Source organism: Mobula hypostoma, chromosome 16, assembly GCF_963921235.1.
Source record: "Mobula hypostoma chromosome 16, sMobHyp1.1, whole genome shotgun sequence".
Taxonomy (NCBI): domain Eukaryota; kingdom Metazoa; phylum Chordata; class Chondrichthyes; order Myliobatiformes; family Myliobatidae; genus Mobula; species Mobula hypostoma.
This window is the reverse complement of record NC_086112.1, coordinates 57,014,865-57,037,385: the sequence shown is the minus strand read 5'-3', so window position 1 is coordinate 57,037,385 and position 22,521 is coordinate 57,014,865. Positions and strand designations below refer to the sequence as shown.

General features: G+C 39.0%; 1 protein-coding gene across 2 annotated transcripts in view; it reads left to right on the top strand.

Moving 5' to 3' along the window:
- Positions 1–22,521, top strand: part of LOC134357421 (zinc finger protein GLIS3-like) — a 503,684-nt gene that overhangs the window by 459,019 nt on the left and 22,144 nt on the right. For both annotated transcript variants that reach the window (XM_063068994.1, XM_063068995.1), the window contains one exon: positions 5,043–5,225. In XM_063068994.1, the coding sequence (XP_062925064.1) occupies positions 5,043–5,225 (183 nt within the window). The remainder of the gene's footprint in view (positions 1–5,042; positions 5,226–22,521) is intronic.

Here is a 22,521-nt window from a genome sequence, read left to right as displayed (position 1 = left end):
CAGCTTTATGGGAGAATGGCAAAGAGAAGCCACTGTTGAAAAAAAACTCTCAGAAAATCTCAGCTAGAGTTTGCCAGAAGGCACGTAAGAGACTCTGAAGTCAGCTGGAATAAGGTTCTATGGTCTGTGAAACTAAAATTGAGATTTTTAGCCGTCAGACTAAATACAATGTTTGGCATAAGCCAAACACCGTATATTATCAAAAATACACTATCCTTACCATGAAGAACGGTGGTGGCTGCATCATGCTTTGGGGATGCTTCACTGCAGTAGACCCTGGAAGGCTTGTGAAAGTAGAGGGTAAAATGAATGCAGCAAAATACAGGGAAATCCTGTATGCAAGAGAACTGTGACTTGGGAGAAGATTAGCTTTCGAGCAAGACAGTGACTAGAAACATAAAGCCAAAGCTACACAGGAATGGCTTAAAAACAACAAAGTTGATGTCCTGGAGTGGCCAAGTCAGAGTTCAGACCTCAATCAATTGAGAATTTGTGGCTGGACTTGAAAAGGGTCATTCATTCGTGATCCCATGTATTCTGACAGAGCTTGAGCAGTTTTGTAAAGAACGTGGAAAAATTGCAGTGTCCAGATGTGCAAAGCTGATAGAGACCTATTCACACAGACTCAAGGCTGTAATTGCTGCCCAAGGTACACCTACTAAATACTGTCATGAAGGGAGTGAATAGCAATCAATTATCTTGAGTTTTTCATTTGCAATTAATTTAGATCGCTTTTTCGAGTTTTGTTTTCACTTTGGCACGAAAGAGTCTTTTTCTGTTGATCAGTGTCAAAAAAGGCAAATTAAATCCACTGTGATTCAATGTTGTAAAACAATAAAACATGAAAACTTCTGGGGGGGTGAATACTTTTTATAGGTACTGTATTTGTAAGATGTACAGTGTGAATAGTAGGGCCTTTGAGAATGTATACATCCTTGAAAGTGGCAGCACAGATAGGGTGGTGAAGAAAGTAAATTGGTTTATTATTGTCACATAACGAGATATAGTGAAAAACGTGCCTAGTGTACCGTCTACTCTGTTGTTGCTGTACCTTGTACTACTTCAGTACACTGTTGTCATTTCATTACAACATGTATGGAGGTATAACAAGGCGTACCAACAAAAGAATGAAGAATAGAGTGTTTCAGTTACAAAATAAAGTGCAGTGCTTGTTGACAGTAAAGTGCAAGCCGATAGCACTATAGATTGTGAGGTGAAGTCCATTTTTTTCATACAAGGTAACAGTTAAATAGTCTTATAATAGCAGGTGCCCTTGAGGCTCTTGATACATGCTTTTAGCCTTTTGCATCTTCCGCCTAATGGGAGAGGTTGAAGAGAGAATGTCCGGGGGGGTGTGGTCTTTGATTATGTTGGCTACCTTACCAAAGTAACGAGAAATGTAGACAAAGCCCTTGCAAGGGAGGCTAGTTGCTGTGATGTCATGAGTTGTTTTCACAACTCTGCATTTTCTTGTGATCGTGGGCAGGACATACCAAGCCATGATGCATCCAGTTAGAATGCTTTCTATGGAGAGGGGCAAAGGTGACATGCCAAATTTCTTCAGCCTCTTGAGAAATTAGAAGCAATGGTGAGCTTTCTTGGCCATGGCGTCCATGTGGTTGGAACAGAATAGAGTATTGGTGATGTTCACTCTGAATAACTTGAAGCTCTCAGCCCTCTCAACCTCACCACTATTAATATAAACAGTAGCATATACCCCTCCCCTTCCTGAAGTCAATAATCAGCTCCTTTGTTTTGCTAACATCGAGGAAAAGATTGTTGTCATGATATCATCTCACTAGACATTATCTTCTTTCTGTAGTTCAACTCATTGTTATTTGAGATTCAGCCCACTACAGCAGTATCATCTGTAAACTTCTAGATCAGGAGTTCCCAACCTTTTGTATGCCAGGAACCCCTACCATTAACCGAAGAGTCTGTGGACTCCAGGAAGGAACCCCAGTAGTTAGAGCAGACTTTGGCCACAAGTCATGAATGTACTTCAGTGAGTAGAGTAGCGGACTGAGGATGCAACTTTCTGGGATACCAGTGTTGAGAATAATCACAGTGGAGGTGTTACTGCCAATCCTTAATGATTGCAGTCTATTGATCAGGAGATCAAAGATCCAAATGTTAAGGGAGGTGCTGAGGCATCAAAACATAAGGGATACTTGTCTTCACTGGCTATGCCATAGAATACCAGTCCAGGGTTGTCATAACAGCTTCCTAAATTAATTGGTTAGGCCACATCAGGAGTCTTGTGTGCAGTTCTGGCCTGCTCACTAAAAGGAGGACATGATTCCACTGGAGAGGATTTAGAGGAGATTCACCAGAATGTTGGCTGGATTGGAACATAGTTGTGGGAGAGATGATTTTTATTTCTCTCTGGAGCTGAGGAGATTGAGGGGTGACTTGATAAAGGGATACAAAATTATGAAAAAAGGTAGATAGGGTAGAATCTTTTCCCCTTGGTGAGGTTATCTAAAACAAGAGGGAGTGAATATTAGGTGATAGGCAAGATGTTTAGATTTGTTGGAATCTGGAACACACTGCCTGAGAAGATGTGAAGGCAAGTACTTTCAACATTTGAGAGCATTGATTAAGCTTGTGTGTTACCAAGCAATAGGAGTCTGTGGATCAAATGGGATTGGTATAGATGTAGTCCAATGGTCAACATACTATAGATATGTTCAACCAAATGGCCAGTTTCAAAGCTGTACAATTTTTAAAGCTGGTAGTTAACATTCTTTGCAGGTTGGAAAACAGGGCTACCTGTCACTCATCACTCATTGAATCAACTACGTTCCAACTTTTGAGAATTTCCCTATCCTTGCATTAGGTAATGATGGGCAACCTCTGCAGGAGCAATCTATTCCCACTGAATGTTTTTGGAGCTCAAGAGTACAGAGAAATTTCTGGCTGAGTGAATCACTGAGAGGAACAGGATTGTGGTTTAATCTGACACTCATTATGGTGGGGATTCGGGAAAATGTTTTCATATTTTAACTGCCAACTACGTATATTAGAAAATTGCAAGTGCTCTGCACAGGAATTTCCATCTATTAGTTTTAATAAACATCGCCAGTGAACAAAGCTTCCCGATGCTGGCACACAGTTGAGAAATATCTTATAATCAGGTAAGTAAATCAAATATAAATACAGTTTCAGAATTTACAGCTGTTTTCAGAAAATTGGTCCTATATGCGGTCCAGAAGTGGCCGACTCTCTTAGTTGGTTAGTCTGCAAGGCTAATGGAGCAAGTTGATATAAGCAACAGGAGATTCTGTATGTTTGTCCCTCTGGCAGGGGCATTTAGTATTGCAAAGATGTGTGGGTCCTGAGGACTTCTACTGCATCGTTTAGAACATGATGCTTATTAGGAAGGTAGGTAGACAAGCTGAAGAGACAGGTAACAAAAAGGAAGGTCTATTCAACTCATGATAATGAAATGAGAAAATGATAGAAAAACTCAACAGTTCAGGCAGCATGTGAGCAAATGAATTTTCAATTGCCCAGATGCTGCCTGACCTGTTGAGTTTTCATTTCTGCAATGTATATTTCATAGCCTAAGCTATCATTGTCATTTGACCTATAGCATGTAAAAACATGAGTGCTGAAACTATCAAGTATCAGAAACGAGAACTAATGCTAAGATATCAGTGTAATTTTTACCAAAAGAGGAGGGATTAAAATATACACTTCTAAAAATTTGTTGATTTGACACTATTGTTTAAATAATGAAAATGTTGTATATGAACAAGAGAAAATCTGCAGATGCTGGAAATCTGAGCAACACACAAAATGCTGGAGGAACTTAGCAGGCCAGGCAGCATCTAGAAAAAATTGTACAGTCATCATTTTGGGCCAAATCCCTTCAACAGGACTGATAATATTGCATATTCTCCATTTTGCACTGAACTTAATCTGGAACAAGACAATATTAATCTTAAATCTTTAATCTATTACTTCCACATGATAAAGATTTTTGTTATTTGGCTACAATTGGGTGCAACAAATAATACTTCAAGTTTCTGTATATTGTGAATAGGAAGTTGTAGAAGGGTACAGAAATGTGGAATGAGAGCAAGACAATGTGAAAGATGCATTCAATAACCAATCTGATGGGCTGTGCCAGCTGGCTTGGCTTTGATAGTTTGCTCTTGTAATAGAACTCAGCTGTAACCTTTTACAAAACAGTTTACTTCCAGCAAGTGTAACATTTAATTCATTGTAATTTTGTGCTGAACATTGAGAACAGCTGATTTTAGCCATTGTAAAGATATGTTGTCTCTGAAGTTGATCAGCACTTTTCCATTCAAACATTTATACAGAGAATGTACTATTTTCAATAGTCATTGTGTAATTGCCGATAATAAAATAAATTTTGTTTTACCCCAGTGTTAAATGTTGATTCATTTCCTCCTTATTGGTGCCTAGCACAGTAAAATATGCCAGTTTTTATATATTGAAAACTAGTTCACAAATTTCACCATCTTGTCCAAACTACAGGCATTCCAAATAACCATCCTTGCCACATTTACCAAATAATGGCTGAGATGTTCTCAGACTAGAGGTAAAGTTCATCTTGGCATGATTGTTAGAAGCATCTTACAAACATCCAGAATTTGGTAAATTTGTTTTATAAATGCAGCAAAATACAAAATATTATGGTTGCGCAGCAGTTAGAATGCTGTCTCAAAGCTCCAGGGGCCCACGTTTGATCCTGACCTTCAGTGTACGCATTCTCTATGTGGCTGTGTGAGTATCAGTGGAGATGTGCTGGTCGGTTAATCGGTTGTTGGAAATTACCCCTAGCATAAATAAGTGGCAAAATAATCAAAAGGGAGTTGATTGGCAGATGAGAAGCATTAATATGGAAGGATATGAGGAAATAAGAAGAAGGGAATGGGACTAATGTGCTTGCTCAGCTGGGAGCTAGCATGGATACAAGGGGTCATATAAGCTCCTTCTGTGTGCTATTAGGTAACTAAATTCTTAAAGTGATGCCAATTTTTATAATTCCTTTCTTCTGTTCTTTATAGGTTATTATGGCCAGTTGCAAACTTTCTACCCACCCCAATACAGTGAAGCTTCTAGAACTATGCGCCAAGCCAGTCCTCACAACATGGTATCACCACTTGAAGACTGTTTGTTTCCCACAACTGTGGGACAAGCTGGATTTGATGCCTTCCACAGAGCATTGTCTGCTCACCCCAGCTTTCCGGGTGAGTTTATTTTCATTTAATTCTAGAATAGCTCACATATTTGCAACTCTCTAGCATGCTGAAGTGCAACTACACATAAAAGAAATTTACAAGTTATGATAGCTAAAAATTTCTACGATGCTGGGAACACATTGATTGAATTATTCCACAGGACATACAAGTGTGTTACGCGGAAGCAGATTCATGGATTTGGTAAGTAGGACAGAAGACACTGATTGCTAGTAAGCATGTTAACTGTGCAACACATACAAAATGCTGGAGGAACACGGCAGGCCGAGCCACATCTGTGGAAAAGAGTACAGTCAATGTTTCGGCCCGAAACCCTTTGGCAGGACACTTTGGCCTGCTGAGCTTCCTCAGCATTTTGTGTGTGTTTCTCAGATTTGCAGTATCTGCAGATTTTCTCTTGTTAACGTGATTGAAGCAGGTTAACTATTTATTTACAAACAAACAGTGAAACAATCAACCAAACATCTAAGTCAAACAAGCAACCCCTTCCCCAAGTTACAAAACAAAGACACTAAACATTCAGAATCAGAATCAGGTTTAGTATCATCAGCATATATCGCGTTAACGTAACGGCAGTGCTACAATGTAATACATGATAATATCGAAAGAAAATAAGTAAGTCAATGACAGTAAGTATATATATGTATATTAAATAGTTAAATTAAAAATAGTGCAAAAATAGAAGTAATGTTAAAAAAGTGAGGTAGAGTTCATGGGTTCAATGTCCATTTAGAAATTGAATGGCAGAAGGGAAGAGGCTGTTCCTGAATCACTGAGTGTGTCCTTTCGGGCTTCTATACCTCCTTCCTGATGGTAACAATGAGAAGAGGACATGGCCTTGGTGATGGGAGTTCCTAATGAAGGATGCTGCCCTTTTCGGGAATCCAAGTGCCCTGATGGAGCTGGCAGAATTTACAACTTTCTGCTGCTTTTTCTGATCCTTTACAGTGGCCCCAGCATACCAGACAGGGATGCAACCAGTTACAATGCTTTTTGGTAAGGGAGGATGTAATCTCAGTGCTTCAAAATGGCATCCTTGGCAAATCATTCAGTGACTGTATATGGGTAGAACTTGGATTACAGACACTGCCCCCACCCATAGTCTATAAGAACCTGAGAGTAGATGTGTAGAGAAATTACTCAGAGCTGTAAGAATAACAAGATTGTATTAGTGGAAGATTTTGGTTTCACTGGTATTAAATGGGCCACCCAGAGTGTTAAGGTCTTGTACCAGTGGAATTTGTGAACTGTGTCCAAAAATCTTTCTGGAGTCAATATATAGAAGGACTGCTTGGGAGGGTGCAATACTGTGGGTCTGGACAAGAAAAAGAAGGAAGCTTACATTGGGTTTAAGAGGTCAGGGTCGAGACTCTAAATACATGAATGATTTTTTAGATAACCTAGATTTCCCTGAGATTTCACAGGATATGTCTTCTATGCTAGATACTCCCATTACAACTGATGAGATTAAGAATGTTATTTCCTCTATGAATTTGGGGAAAGCTCCTGGCCCTGATGGGTTTACCGTAGAATTTTATAAATGTTTTGCACCTTCATTAATCCCTTGGTTCTGTAGGGTTTTTGAGGCTTCATTAGAACTTGGTAAACTTCCCGAATCTTTCAATAGAGCGTCAATTTCTCTAATATTAAAGAAGGATAAAGATCCTGCTCAATGTGCATCTTATAGACCAATATTTTTATTAAATGTTGATTCTAAAGTGTTTTCTAAGTTATTAGCAAACAGATTAGAAAAAGTGCTTCCTTTTATTATTTCGGAAGACCAAACGGATTTTATTAAAGATCGTTACTCTTTTTATAACATTCGCACACTGTTAAATATTGTTTATACCCCCTCACAAAATGTTCCTGAATGTGTTACCTCTTTAGATGCTGAGAAAGCTTTTGATAGAGTAGAATGGCCTTACTTATTTAAGGTGCTTGAAATGTTTAATTTTAGCTCGAAATTTATATCCTGGATCAAACTGTTATATCATTCTCCTGTCGCCTCGGTCCGTACTAACTCTCTAAGCTCACCTTTTTTCCCTCTTTTTCGAGGTACTCGACAAGGTTGTCCTCTTAGTCCTTTATTATTTGATATTGCATTAGAACCTCTTGCAATTGCCATTCGAGAATCTCCAAATATTACTGGGATAACTCGGGGCTTAAAGTCCCATAAAATATCACTCTATGCTGATGACTTACTTTTATATATTTCTAATCCTCAAAAATTCATCCCTGCTGTTTTAGAGTTATTAGCACAATTTAGTCTCTTTTCAGGTTATAAATTAAATCTTAGTAAGAGTGAACTTTTCCCGATTAATAAGCAACTTCCCTTATATCATAACTTTCCATTTAAATTGATTAATAATTATTTTTCATATCTTGGGATTAAAAATACTTGTAAATACAAAGATTTATTTAAGATTAACGTTTTACCCTTAATTGACCATATTATTCAACTTTCATCTAAATGGTTTCCTTTATATTTAACTTTGATTGGTCGTATTAATGCAGTTAAGATGTTTTTTTTTGCCAAAATTTCTATATATATTTCAGGCATTACCAATCTTTGTCCCAAAATCTTTTTTTGATAAAGTTGACTCAAAAATTTCTTCATCTATTTGGCAAAATAAAAACCCGAGGCTGGGTAAAATACATTTACAGAAAGCTAAGAGAGATGGAGGTTTAGCATTACCTAACTTTAGATTCTATTATTGGGCAAATAATATTCGACATATGAAATTTTGGTTACTTGACCAGGATATACTATCTATTCCTAAATGGATAACATTGGAATTACAATCTGTTCAGGGCTATACACTTGGCTCTATTTTAGGTTCCTCTCTTCCTTTTGATTTGAAACGCCTCAAACAAGTATCTAACCCGATAGTTAAATATACCTTACGTATTTGGTTTCAATTCAGAAAATTTTTTTGATCTTAACCAATTTGGGCTAGCGATTCCTATTTTAGGTAATATATTTTTTCCTCCCTCTTTTACGGATCGTGCTTTTCAAATTTGGAAGACTAAGGGTATTTCACGGTTTTTGGATTTATTTTTAGATGGTTCCCTTATGTCTTTTGAACAATTATCTAATAAATATAATTTATCAAGAATACATTTTTTCAGATATCTACAAGTTAGAAATTTCCTAAGTACTATACTTTCTTCTTTTCCTATGCTTCCTCCTACATACATTTTAGATACTATAATTAACCTTAATCCATGTCAGAAAGGTGCATCGGCTATGATTTATAATATTATTATGAAACTTAGGAAAGCTCCATTTGATAAGATTAGGGTAGATTGGGAACAGGAATTGGGGTCTATCATTTCCGTGGATGACTGGGGGCAGATTTTACAATTAGTCAATACTTCCTCTATCTGTGCTAAACATTCCCTAATTCAATTTAAAGTTGTTCATAGAGCACATATGTCCAAAGATAAATTAGCTCGCTTTTATTCTCATATTAATCCTTTTTGTGATAGATGTCTGGGGCAGATAGCCTCTTTACCTCATATGTTTTGGTCTTGTCCTACTCTGGAAACTTTTTGGAGAGACATTTTTAATATTATCTCCAAGGTATTGAATATAGATATCTCTCCTCACCCTATTACTGCTATCTTTGGACTACCTAAAATTTCCAGTAATCTTTCTCCTTCAGCCCGTAGAATGATTGCATTTCTTACTTTAATGGCGAAAAGATATATCTTACAACATTGGAAAGAGCTTAATGCTCCAACTACCTTTTTTTGGTTTTCTCAGACGATATTATGCTTGAATTTGGAGAAAATTAGAAGCAATCTTTATGATTCCTCACTTAAATTTGAACAGACCTGGAGATCTTTTATTCAATATTTTCATTTAATGTAATTTTTTTTTCTCCTCTTTTTTTTGCTCCATATTTATATACCCTTCTTGTTTTTTTTTTACTGTTTTTAATGGAGGTCGGGATTGAGGACGTGATTTTAAGTTTTTTTAACTCTGCTTGGTTCCAAGTTAGCCCATTGCTTTGCTTTGCTTTTAGTTAGTTGCACGGTGGGTTTTTTTGGGTTTTTTTTTCTTTTTCTCTATTGATATATATATAAAAATTAGTATACTATTATGTTACCTTAGTATGTTATGTTTAAATTACATTGTTTGTATCATTTTTTTTGTATTAATATCTCCTGTAATTTTATTATATTCTAACAGTGTATTAGTGCCTATATGGCTTACCTTTTTGTATACTTATTCAATAAAAAGATTTAAAAAGAAAGAAAGAAAGAGGTCAGGGACCAGTGAATCCCTTAATGACTATAAAAAGATTAAGATACACTTAAGATGGAAATCAGGAAAGCAAAGAGAAAGTGAGATTAATCTTGCAGGTAAGATTAAGGGAAATCCCAGGAGGTTCTAAGTGGATGCTGAAAGTAAAAAGGGTGGCTAGGGAGAGAGTAGGTCCTCTTAGAGAACAGTGGGACTTCCTATGTCTTGACTCACAGGACATGAGTGGGATAAATACTTCTCTTTCATGTGTTCAACAAGTATTGCACTGCAGAGCATGCTTGCTCAAGAGATAAGGAAACAAGTGGAGATGTTTAGGAGAATATTCATAAAGCATCCCCTCCTCGCTGACAATCAACACAGGAACACTTAAGTGAAGCGTGCTTAGCCCACTGCTCTACTCTCTCTACACTCATGACTGAGTGGCTCAAACGCCATCTATAAATCTGCCAATGACACAACTGTTGTTGGCAGAATTTCAGATGGTGACGAGGAGATGGGCGTATAGGAGTAAGATAGGTTGAATGGTGTCACAACAACCTTGCAGTCAACTTCAGTAAGGCCAAGGAATTAATTGTGGACTTCAGGAAGAAGTTGGGAGAACACACACCAGTGTTCATCAAGGGGTCAGCAATGGAAAAGATGAGCAGCTTTAAGTTCTTGGGTGCAAACATCTCTGATGATCTATCCTTGGCCCAATATATTGATGTAATTACAAAGAGGGCATGCCAATGGCTATATTCTATTAAAAGTTCAAGGAGATTTGGTATGTCACCAAAGACTCCACAATCTATCTGTCAGCATTCTACAGGAGTATCATGGAGAGCATTCTGACTGTTTGCATTGCTGTTTGGTATGCAGATGCCAATGCACAGGATCTAAAAAAAACTACAGAGAATCAGCCTCTTCATGGGCACTAGCCATACCACCATTGAGGAGAACTTTAAAATGTAATGCCTCAAAAAGGTACTTTCCATCATTAATGACCGTCACCATCCAGGATGTGTCTTCTTCTCATCAGGGAGAAGCCTAAAGACACGCACTCAACATTTTAGAAATAGCTTCTTCCCCTCTGCCATCAGGTTTTTGAATGGTCCATGAATCCATTAAGATGACCTCATTATTTTGCTCTCTATATGCACTACTTACTTTCTGGAAGTTCCTTATTTTAACTTAGTGAAATTTCTTTGTATTGCACTGTACTGTTGCCGCAAAACAACAATTTTCACAACATATGTGGCCATCACTGAATCGTGGCTGAAGAATGGTTGTAGTTGGGGGCTGAATGTCCGAGGTTACATGTTATATTGGAGGGATGGGAAGGTAGGCAGAGGGGCTGATGTGGCTCTACTGGTAAAGAATGGCATCAAATCAGTAGAAAGATATGATATACAATCGGAAGGTGTTGAATCCTTGTGGGCTGAGTTAAGAAACTGCAAGGGTAAAAGGACGTTGATGGCAGTAATATTCAGGCCTCCCATCAGCAGTTGGGAGGTGGACCACAGATTAAAACAGGAAGTAGAAAAGGCAAGTCAAAAGGGCAATGTTATGGTAGTCATGGGAGATTTTAACATGCAGGTCAAATGCGAAAATCAGTCTGGTAATGGATCTCAAGTGAGTTTGTTAAATGCCTAATAGATGGCTTTTTAGAGCAGTTTGTTGTTGAGCCTACTAGGGGATCAGCTATACTGGACTGGGCATTATGTAATAAACCCAAGGTGATTAGGGTGCTTAAGGTAAAAGAACCCGTAGGAACCAGTGATCACAATATGATTGAGTTCAACTTGAAATTTGATGGGGAGAAAATAAAGTCTGACATAGCAGTATTTCAGTGGAGTAAGGGAAATTACAGTGAGAGAAGAGTTGGATGAAGAAGTGGAGGGATGGGTTAGTAAATTTGCTGATGACACAAAGGTTGGAGGTCTTGTGGATAGTGTAGAGGGCTGTCAGAGGTTACAGCGGGACATTGATAGGTTGCAAACCTGGGCTGAGAAGTGGCGGATGAAGTTTAACCCAGATAATTGTGAGGTAGTTCATTTTGGTAGGTCAAATATGATGACGGAATATAGTATTAATGGTAAGACTCTTGGCAGTGTGGAGGCTCAGAGGGAGTCCGAGTCCATAGGACACTCAAGGCTGCTGCACGAGTTGACTCTGTGGTTAAGAAAGCATATGGTGCATTGGCCTTCATCAATCATGGGACTGAGATTAGGAGCTGAGAGGTAATGTTGCAGCTATAAAGGACTCCAGTCAGACACAACTTGGAGTACTGTGCTCAGTTCTGGTCGCCTCACTATAGAAAGGATGTGGAAACCATAGAAAGGGTGCAGAGGAGATTTACAAGGATGTTGCCTGGATTGGGGAGCATGCCTTATGAGAATAGGTTGAGTGAACTAGCCCTTTTTTCCTTGGAGCGACGGAGGATGAGAAGTGACTTGATAGAGGTGTATAAGATGATGAGAGGCATTGATCATGTGGACAGTCAGAGGCTTTTTCCCAGGGCTGAAATGGCTAGCATGAGATGGCACGTTTTAAGGTGCTTGGAAGTAGGTACAGAGATAGCAGGGGTAAGTTTTTTAAGCAGAGAGTGGTGAGTGCGTGGAATGGGCTGCCGGCGACAGTGGTGGAGGTAGATACAATAGGGTCTTTTAAGAGACTTCTGGACAGGTATATGGAGCTCAGAAAACTAGAGGGCTATGGATAACCTTAGGTAATTTCTCAGGTAAGGACATGTTCGGCACAGCTTTGTGGACCAAAAGGCCTGTATTGTGCTGTAGGTTTTTCTATATCTAAAGTAAATTGGAAAAAGCTGCTGGCAGGGAAGTCAGCAAAGCAGCAATGACATTGGTTTCTTGGAAAAATTAGGAAGGTGCAGGACATGTGCATTCCAAAAATGAGGAAATACTCAAATGGTAAAATACTACAACCATGGCTGACAAGGGAAGTCAAAGCTATTGCAAAAGCAAAAGCAAGACCATACAGCAAAGCATAAATTAGTGGGAAGATAGAGGATTGGGAAGTTTTTATAAACCTGCAGAGCAACTAAAAAAATCATTAGCAGGAAATAGATGAAATATGAAAGCAAGCTAGCAAATAATATCAAAGTGTATAGTAAAAGTTTTTTCAAGTATGTTAAAAATAAAGGTGAAATGAGAGGGGACATAGGACCACTATAAAATGAGGCAGGAAAAATAATAATGGGGGACAAGGAGATGGCTGATGAACTAAATGAGTATTTTGCGTCAGTCTTCACTGTGCAAGACACTAGCTGTATGCTTGGTATTGTAGTGTGTGAAGGAAGAGAAGTGGGTGCAGTTACTATTACAAGGGAGAAGGTGCTCAAAAAGCTGAAAGATCTAAAGGCACATAAGTCACCCAGGCCAGATGAACTGCACCCTAGGGTTCTGAAAGAGGTAGCATTAGAGATTGTGGTAGCATTAGAAATGATCTTTCAAAGATCATTGTACTCTGGCATAGTGCCAGAGGATTGGAAAATTGCAAATGTCACTCCATTCTTTAAGAAAGGAGGAAGGCAGCAGAAAGGAAATTATGGACCAATTAGCCTGACCTCAGTGGTTGGGAAGATGTTAGAGTCAATTGTTAAAGATGAGGTGATGGAGTCCTTGGTGACACAGAACCAGATAGTACAAAGTCAGAATGGTTTCCTTTAGGGAAAATCCTGCCTGATGAACCTGTTAGAATTCCTTGAGGAGATTTCAAGTAGGATAGATAAAGGGGATGTAGTGGATGTTGTAGAAGATCCAAAAATCTGAGATGCAGAGGGACTTGGGAGTCCTTGTGCAGAACACCCTGAAGGCTAACTTGCAGGTTGAGTCGGTGGTGAGGAAGGCAAATGCCATGTTAGCATTCATTTCAAGTGGTCTAGAATACAAGAGCAAGGTTGTGATACCGACACTTTATAAGGCACTGGTGAGGCCTCATCTTGAGTATTGTGAACAGTTTTGGGCCCCTTATCTTAGAAAAGATATACTGGTATTGGAGAGGGTCCAGAGGAGGTTCACAAGGATGATTCCAGGAATGAAAGAGTTGTCATACAAGGAATGTTTGATGGTTCTGGGTCAGTACTCACTGGAATTCAGAAGGATGAAGAGGGATCTCAGTGAAACCTACTGAATGTTGAAAGGCCTAAACAGAGTATATGTGGAAAGGATGTTTCCCATGATGGGAGAGTGTAGGATAAGAGGGTACAGCCTCAGAATAGAGGGGCACTCTTTCAAAACAGAGATGTGGAGCCAAAGGGTGGTGAATTTGTGGAATTTGTTGCCACATGCTGCTATGGAGGCCAGGTCATTGGTTGTATTTAAGGTTGGGTCATTCTGTTGCTTAAAAGGGTAGGAAGTAGAAGCCAGCAAACCACAGGACAGTTAGCCTGACATCAATGGGGAGGAAGTTACTAGAGGGAATTCTGAGGGACAAGATCTACCAGAATTTGAATGGATATCGTCTGATAAGGAGGAGTCAGCATTGCATTGTGCATGGGAAGTCATGTCTGACAAATCTTTTAGAGTTGTTTGAAGTGATAACAAAAATAGTAAGGGAGGATATGACAGAGGATTTTGTCTATTTGGACTTCAGCAAGGCCAAATAGTAGGTTGATATGGAAAGTTAAGTCCCATGGAGTACAAGGAGAGCTTGTTAGGTGGATTCCAAATTGGCTCAAGAAAGAGGAGGAAACAGAGGGTGGTGGTTAAAGGCTGTTTCTCAGAATGGGGACCAGTGACTAGTGGTAATGCTACAGGGATTGGTATGGGAACACTTGTTACTTATATAAATGACTTGGATGTGAATGCACCAGGCCTGATCAGCAAGCTTGCAAATAACATGAAATTGGGAGGTGCTGCTGATACTGAGGAAGACTGGAGTTCAATTCCAGCGTCATCTCTAAGCTGTTTGTACGTCCTCCCTGTGAACATGTAGGTTTCCTCTGGGTGCCCCAGTTTCTTCCCACATTCCGAAGATGTACTTGTTAGTAGGTTAATTGTTTATTGTAAATCATCCTGTGGTTTGGATTAAGGTTAAAAAGTTGGGTTTCTGGACAACACTGCTCGTTGGGCCAGAAGGGCCTGTTCTGTCCCGTATCTCTAAATAAATAAATATAAGAAGTTTATTGTAGATTACAAGGAGATCTTGATTAGCTATGAAATTGGGCTGTGGAATAGCAGATGTATTTCAATACCGTTAAGTGTGAGCTGATGTATTTTGGAAAGTTAAATCAGAGTAGGATTTATACAATGAATGGCATTAGCACTAAGGCACTAGGGTGTATATTGCAACAAAGGCAAGTACGGGTGCATAGTTCATTGAAAGCAGCATCATATGTAGACAGGGTGGTGGAAAAGGAGTATAGTACACTGGCTTCCATCAGTATTGGAGTTGGCACATAAAGCTGCAGTTCTGTAAGTCATTTGTAGGGTTGCACTTGGAGTACTGTGTACAGATCTGGTCCCTGGTTATAGAAAAGATATAGTTAAACTGGAAAGAGTGCAGAAAAAAAAAGGATTTTATTAAGACTAGAGGCCCTGATTTATAGAGAGAGGTTGGCCAGGCTAAGTCTTTAATCCTTGAAATGTAGGAGAATGAGGGATGATCTTACAGAAGTGTTTAAAGTTATGAGAGGCATAGATAAAGTGGACTGTAACAGTATTTTCCTAGGATAGGGGAGTCCAACACAAGGGTGCAGTGATTTATAGTGAAAGGGGAAAAGATGTAAAAGGGACCCAGAGGTAACTTTTTCATGTAGGGGGTGCTGAGTAGATGGAATGAGCTGCCTGAGGAAGTGGGTGAGGTAGGTTCAACAGCATCATGTAAGCAGCACTTGGATAGGTACATGGAGGGGAGGGACTTGGATGGATTTGGGCAAACCACAGGAAATTTGGACTATCTAACTGGACAGCCTGGTCAACATGGTCTCATTAGCCAAAGAGACAGCATCTGCACACTATTGCTCCATAATTCTCTAACAGCAGGAAAAAGTCCTGCACCTAATAATTTTTTCAATTACTTGTAAAACTCAGTTGGAAGAGAGTAGTTTGGGGCAGCTGGACTACACTGCAATACTTGAGGAGGTTTTTTTTATGCTTTATTGAAGTTAGGACTTCTTTAATTAACTGAAACAGTTCATGCAGAAGGACAACAGCCAAAAGCATTTTGCCTGGAGGATTCTAGAAACAAAGTTCCTAACTCCTTCTGCCCAAGGAACAATGTATCCAGAGGCTGGTATTCAAAGACAGCGATAACAGGGTTCTGCCAACTTCTACAGGAAGAGCTCCAGTTACACAGCTGTGTCTGTTTTTCCCTCCCTGCAGAAACGAAGGCCACTATCACCCTGAACTTGTTTATCTCTAGGTCATTCCAAGAGACAGCTGATACGTATCACACCTCACAGTTTGGGGATTGCCACTGCATGAGAGTTCCTCTGCTCAAGGACTGAAGAATTTACTTCCTCTTCCTTGAACATCGGGAAACACTGGCATTTGAATTTGCCCAAACTGTGGACTTCCCAAAGGTTGTGGAAGCGATGGAACATAGGCTTGTGATGCTATTGACTATCAAAAAGACAGTCTTTCCCTGAATATACAAATGAAACACTAACACTAGCAAAATAGTATAATGGTCAACTCCATGCACCCGGAAAGCTCACATACTCAGTCATCTGGAAGCAATCACTTGCTCATCACATTCCATCTCTGGTGTCAGACAAATAGTTCACTTAACACCGCATGTACTGGAGAATCAAACTATATTAACAAAGACAACCATGTGGAGAATGCATCAGGATCCTTAAGATGAGATTCCTCTGACTGAACCTGTTAGCAGGCATTCTGCATGAAACTCCAGAGACCCTCTTGGTCCACTTGTCTGTCCCAGTCTTGCTGCTGGGGAACTGCAGCACAGCCTCTGCCTGTGACACAGCGGTAGCAGCAAGAAGGAGGAGGAGGAAGTGGAAGAAGGGACAGTAAAGCGGAAGGAACTTCACTTCATGTGGCATCAGGTTGCACCTTATGAGGTGCAGGTAGGAATTCTACTCCACTTGATAAAGGCCCAATAAGAATAAAAAGCCCTCCTACCATTTGGACATAGAATGATAAGTGGCAAGCTATTAGCACATTACTGCTTAGAGATCCTCTCAATCTATCACATTTTTTTATTGAAATGGTATAATATTCCATATCAGCAGTATCCTGGAGTCACTATTGCGTGGAAACTAACCAGGACCACTTAGGTTCAATAACTGCAGGAACAGATCAGTCACCACATAAGTGCTGCAACAGAGTTTCTATTATTCACAAAGTTCAAGTCAAGTTTGTGAAAGAAAATTCTATCCAACTCCAAAGACAAGCTTTAACTTATTCCAGAGAAAGCAACCAATTACTTGCCACTCTTGCGGAGTACCCTAAGCTTTTTCTGAAGTCCAAGAATGAGACAACCCCTGCACAATATAACCATGTGCCAGCATGAAAGCAATTTATTCAAACTTCCTGCCAATCACAAGAAAATGTCTTGGCCTGTAACTCTATTAAAGGCGAGGTAGCTATTGTTTGGTTATTATTAATATGCAGGCAAGGTGCCCTCCAAGTCACATGGCATCTTCACATGAAAATATATTTTCCCTTTCTTACATGCTTGCTCATTGACAACATTAGAGTTGTTGGATTTCATGGATACTAGGGTGTATCAAGCTGCAGAGGCCAAGTTATTGACTACATTTAAAACAGAGATTGATAGGTTCTCAGTTAGTAACGGTGTCAAAGGTTACAGGAAGAAGGCAGGAGGATGTGGTTGAGAGAGAATAATAAATCGGCCATGATCAACTAGTGAAGCAGACTCAATAATCAAATGGCTTAACTTTGCTCATCTGTCTTATGGTCTACAAAAGCAGCTCTTTACTGTTCTCAGTGGCGATAATAATAAACAAAGATTAATAAAAGCCTATCAGATGTGAGTGAGAATGAATAAAGAACTCTGATCATCATGTTAGCACACTTCCCTTCTCTCTGATATTTACCGCCTCAACGTCCCCTTCACTACAAATCATTAAAATCATAACACAAAAATCAACATGCCAAACATATATACATAGCCAATCAAGATCTAAACCATATAAATATTGGCTAATCCCACATCTCCTTATTTTCTACCCTACCAATTTAACACCATTGTAGCTAACAATGTAAATGGGCAGTTACTTGCACCCAAAGAAGCTGCAGATGAAATATAGACACATTGTGAGCTTTCATTGGCAGTGGTTAGATCACACCTCCTCAGCATGAGCTGCAGTAATCTGGACTGACAAGCTGAGGCGTGCTGGCATAGGACTGGTCAAGACCACCATCTTGGAAGCAACTGGCTCCAACTTCCACGGAGAGCCAGGAACAAAATTACAGTTGAATACCCACCTCCATAGCACAGTACATTTGCAAATTTGGATGTCAATTCTAGCATATCTCGCAATCCATATTTTATTTAAATTTCTAACAGTTCCTTTTTGTAAATGTTGCATTTGGGGTGGAACTTTAGGAGAATAGGTATACCTGATACATGCAAGATAAAAAGTGTCCTTTGAAACTCAGGGTTGTGCCATTGTATGAGTAGATCTTATTATATTGTGGTCCATCTATGCCAGTATTTAAGCAGTATCACTGAACCCAAACTTGTGGCTAAAGCAATTTCCCAATGCAAAATATTGTCATGGCAATGAGTCATTATGTGCAGAATCATTTCCAGTTCATTCATAGAATTACAGTGCATTTAGCCAATTCGTATTCTATGCACTTCCAGGCAAAACGTAGAAACATAGAACATAGAAAACCTACAGCACAATACAGGCCCTTCACCCCACAAAGCTGTGCCTTACCTTAGAAATTACCTAGGGTTACCCACAGCCATCTATTTTTCTGAGCTCCATGTACCTGTCCAGGAGTCTCTTAAAAGACCCTATTGTATCCACCTCCACCACCGTCACCAGCAGCCCATTCCATGCACTCACCACTCTCTGCGTAAAAAACTTACCCCTGACATCTCCTCTGTACCTAAGTATATGAAACATAAATAAGAAACACTGTATTACCACTCAACTCCTACTTTATGCTCATCTCCTATAGAGCTGCAAAAGCCGAAATATGAAGACAGAATACTTTGGTGATCCAGACTGTTCTGTAAGAAATATAATTAATTAATTAATTTGTATGTTGTTACAGGTTCAGTTTGCTGTATAATTAAATGGAACAGGGAAGAAAAGTTTGTCAAGCATTTTATTTATGAACTAGATAAAAATTTGATGAAGCAGAACCTTGAATCAAGCAGATCATTACTTGGCAAACTAGTAATACATTTGTCAGAATTCAATTGTACCAGAACAAAATTTGATTTTGGACATTGGCCAATAAAACTTCTTCAGTTATTACATCCAGTCTTATTCATAAACCAAAGCTAACACATACTTGTTTTTATTTTTAAAAAATGATAATTATGCAGTGCTTCAGTCACAAAGGTTATAGATAGGCTATTTTCATATTATAAATTTAAAAGTTAAGCTTAAAACAGATATGGTAAATCTTGCAAATCACCCTAAAAGAGAGAAACCAGAACAACATATTTTAAGTTTATCTATTTGGTTGAAGACTGGCCATATTTAGATGTCATGAACTGTCTCAGAAACTCAATATGAATGAGCATTTCGAATGTGCAAAATCTACACCAGGACCTTAAAAGTTTACAGTAGTGAAATCCTGGTATGTCTTAAAGGTAAAAATAGTTGTCTTGGATTAATCATTTTAGTATCTTGTTGGAAATTTTTAAAAAAGCAATTAGCCCTCACCTTTCCAGAACATGGAGTTATAGAGGATATGTGCTTAGAAAGTGAGGTGCTCCAACGTTAGTGCACCATTTAGACTGTGGTCCTCATCGTGCCCATGCAGAAATTACTATGGAACATCGGTGAAAGGTTTTCCTTCTTGAGCTCCACAGAATGACCACGTGAGGACGGTCAAGTACTTAGAAATTTAAACTAGTGTTTCTGACATCTTACAAAATTTTGCATCAATTACAGTAATATTTTCTTTTGTGAGATATATTTTGCATTACTAGTTTGGGTGAAAATTGTGACAGCGAACTTTTGACTTACTTGAGAGATGAAAATAACTTGTATTGCATTTATTTTAGTTACCTTGTGCTGCAGAAACCCTTTAAAACGTAGAAAATCATGACAAAACATTATCTGGGACAGGTTATTAAATAAATTAAATCACATTTGTTTGTATGGAAAAGTAGTGACTTCACAGTTTTGTAAAATGATAGAATATTGAAAAAAGTTAATAAATGAATATCCTCTTCACTGCTATTGAAAGTTATTACTAATGATTAATACTTTGAAGAATATAGATGCATGCCTGATGGGATGTTCCTGCCAGGAGTTTCCCATCTGGTGAATTTCTGATGGCAGTGGTGGTGGAAGCGGATACAATAGGGTCTTTTAAGAGCCTGTTAGACAAGTACATGGAGCTTAGAAAAATAGAGGGCTATGTGCTAGGGAAATTCTAGGCAGTTTCTAGATAAGTTACATGGGGGCACAACACTGGGGGCCAAAGAGGCTGTAATGTGCTGCAAAATTTCTATGTTCTATATTCTATGTTTGTCAGATGAAGATTGCAGGTATTTTTAAAAATTTATTTAGAGATTGAACACGATAACAGGCCCCTCCAGCCCAAAGAGCCTGCACTGCCCCATTACACCCATGTGACCGTCTTTAGAAAGTGAGTGGAAACCAGAGCACCCAGAGGAAACCTGTGCTCCTGTATCGGAAAGAACATACAAACCCCTTGCAAACAATGGCAGAATTGAACCTGGGTTGTTGTCACTGTAATAGTGTTAAGCTAACTGCTATACGAACTGTGCCGCCCCATGTAGAAGTAATCATATTATTTCTAGTACATCCTCTATGCCATTCTCTATTAATGAAACTGCTAGCAACTAGTTACTGTGTAACATGACAGAGATTCCAGAACATATTCTCCATTTTTGAAAAGCATATGGATTTCAATCCCTCTAGCAATGAAGTCCAACATTTCATTTGCTTTCATGATAACCTGATGCACCTGCAAACCAACCTTTTGCACTCCCAAGCCCCTCTGCACATCAGCATGCAGCAATCTTTTACCATTTAAATAATAATCTGATCTTCTATTTTTCCTTCCAAAGTGCATAATCTCACATACACCAATGTTGTACTCCATCTGCCAGACCTTTGCCCATCCATACCTCTCTATCTCTCTGCAGACTCTCAGAATAATAGCAGATGTACAGATAGTTTTCAAGCTGTAACAAAGTTTCTAACAAACATACACATTGAAATAGCTTAATATCAATCGCCCTTGCATTACTTGACACATCTACCATCTTCATTCGCTCTCTTACACTCTTTCAGCCATATTCTATAAACTTATTTGGATCTTTTCCTGTCCTTCACTTTGGACGCATTTCTGGAAGCACACCATGGATTCTGTAATACTACTTTGTGGAAAGATAGTAACAGACATCCCACCTCCCCCGGAAGTTCCGGGAGTCTCCTGCATATTGATAGTGGCTCCCTGATGCCCACAAATTATATACAATATCCCGGAAATCGATTTTTTCGAGAGTGAGCAAGAAAGAGAGCGCAAGAGTGAGAGCGCAAGAGCGTGAGAGAGCACGAGAGAGAGAGAGCGAGAGCAAGAGAGAGAGAGCACGCCATGGCAGAGTGTTCCAAAAAAAGAAAATATAAAACATACATCACCCCAGACTACACTAAAGTGTACCCCTGCCTAATAGGGGTCAAAAATAATGTCAGTGTTGCTCGCTGCACTGTTTGCAACAGTGACTTTTCTATTGCCCATGGCCACAAATTAATCTCTTAAGAAGATCAATGTAAAAGACATGTTGAGGTAAGTTTAACAGGTGTCATTCGTTCATTAGCATAGCTAACGTTATTTAAACGAGCTGGCTAGCTGCTAAGGAGCTACTCTATTGCAGACATCCCACCTCTCCCGGAAGTTCCGGGAGTCTCCAGCAAATTGATGGTGCTACCTCTCTGAAATGAGTTTTTGCAGGGTGGGATGTCTGTAGTAAGTGCCTTCTAATGAGCTCTGTCTAGCATTATTTCAGAATGTCTCAAAGGGTCACTGAAATCCCTTTGACATATAGTCACTGCTGAAAAAGTAAGTGTATGTGCCAATACCACACAGGTAACAATGAAATAAATGGCCAGGTAACTTATTTTTGTAAATTAATTTGAGGATTTCCTCTGCTCCTCTGTTGTCCGATAAATAAATGTCCACTTTGCCAGTGGTGCCAAAATTCTCATAAATTAAAATATAAGAGTAAATGAACTTTTATATTAAGCCGAGAGGGTAATTGAGATCTTAGTTTTGGTGCATGGATCATACTTTTAATATTGCAGAAATTCCCCTTCCTCAGGACTACACTGGAGAGTCAGCCCAAATTTTAAGTGTGCTCCTGAGGCAGGATTTACTGTAAATCTAAAACTTTCTGATTCTAGGACGATAGTCTATTACGGAGCTTCTAGCAAGGATATAGACAAGTGTATGGCATGGGTACAATGTGTTTCAGTTGTCATGTTTATGATTTGTGTCTGGAATTTAAATGCAATCTTCCTGACATTTAATAATCCACATATTCCTGGGAGAATCATGGACATTGGCACAATGTGATTCAATATGTTGTAGTTCCACAAATTAATCTCTTAAGAAGAATTATGTTCCTTACATAATATCTTCATGCTTTTGGGGGGCAAAAATTGTCATTGAGTTCCTTTACCCATTGCAAATGTCCACTATTAATTATTTTCCTCATTTAACATTGGCCTTGCAAGTGTAATGAAACAAATAATTGACTCTGTGCCAAAGGATACATTAGAGCAAATTACAGGGAGGCTAATTATACTGAAGAGTTTGAAGAGGCTCTTTAGGGAAGAGAGATATAGAGAGACAAAAGCAGCAATGAAAT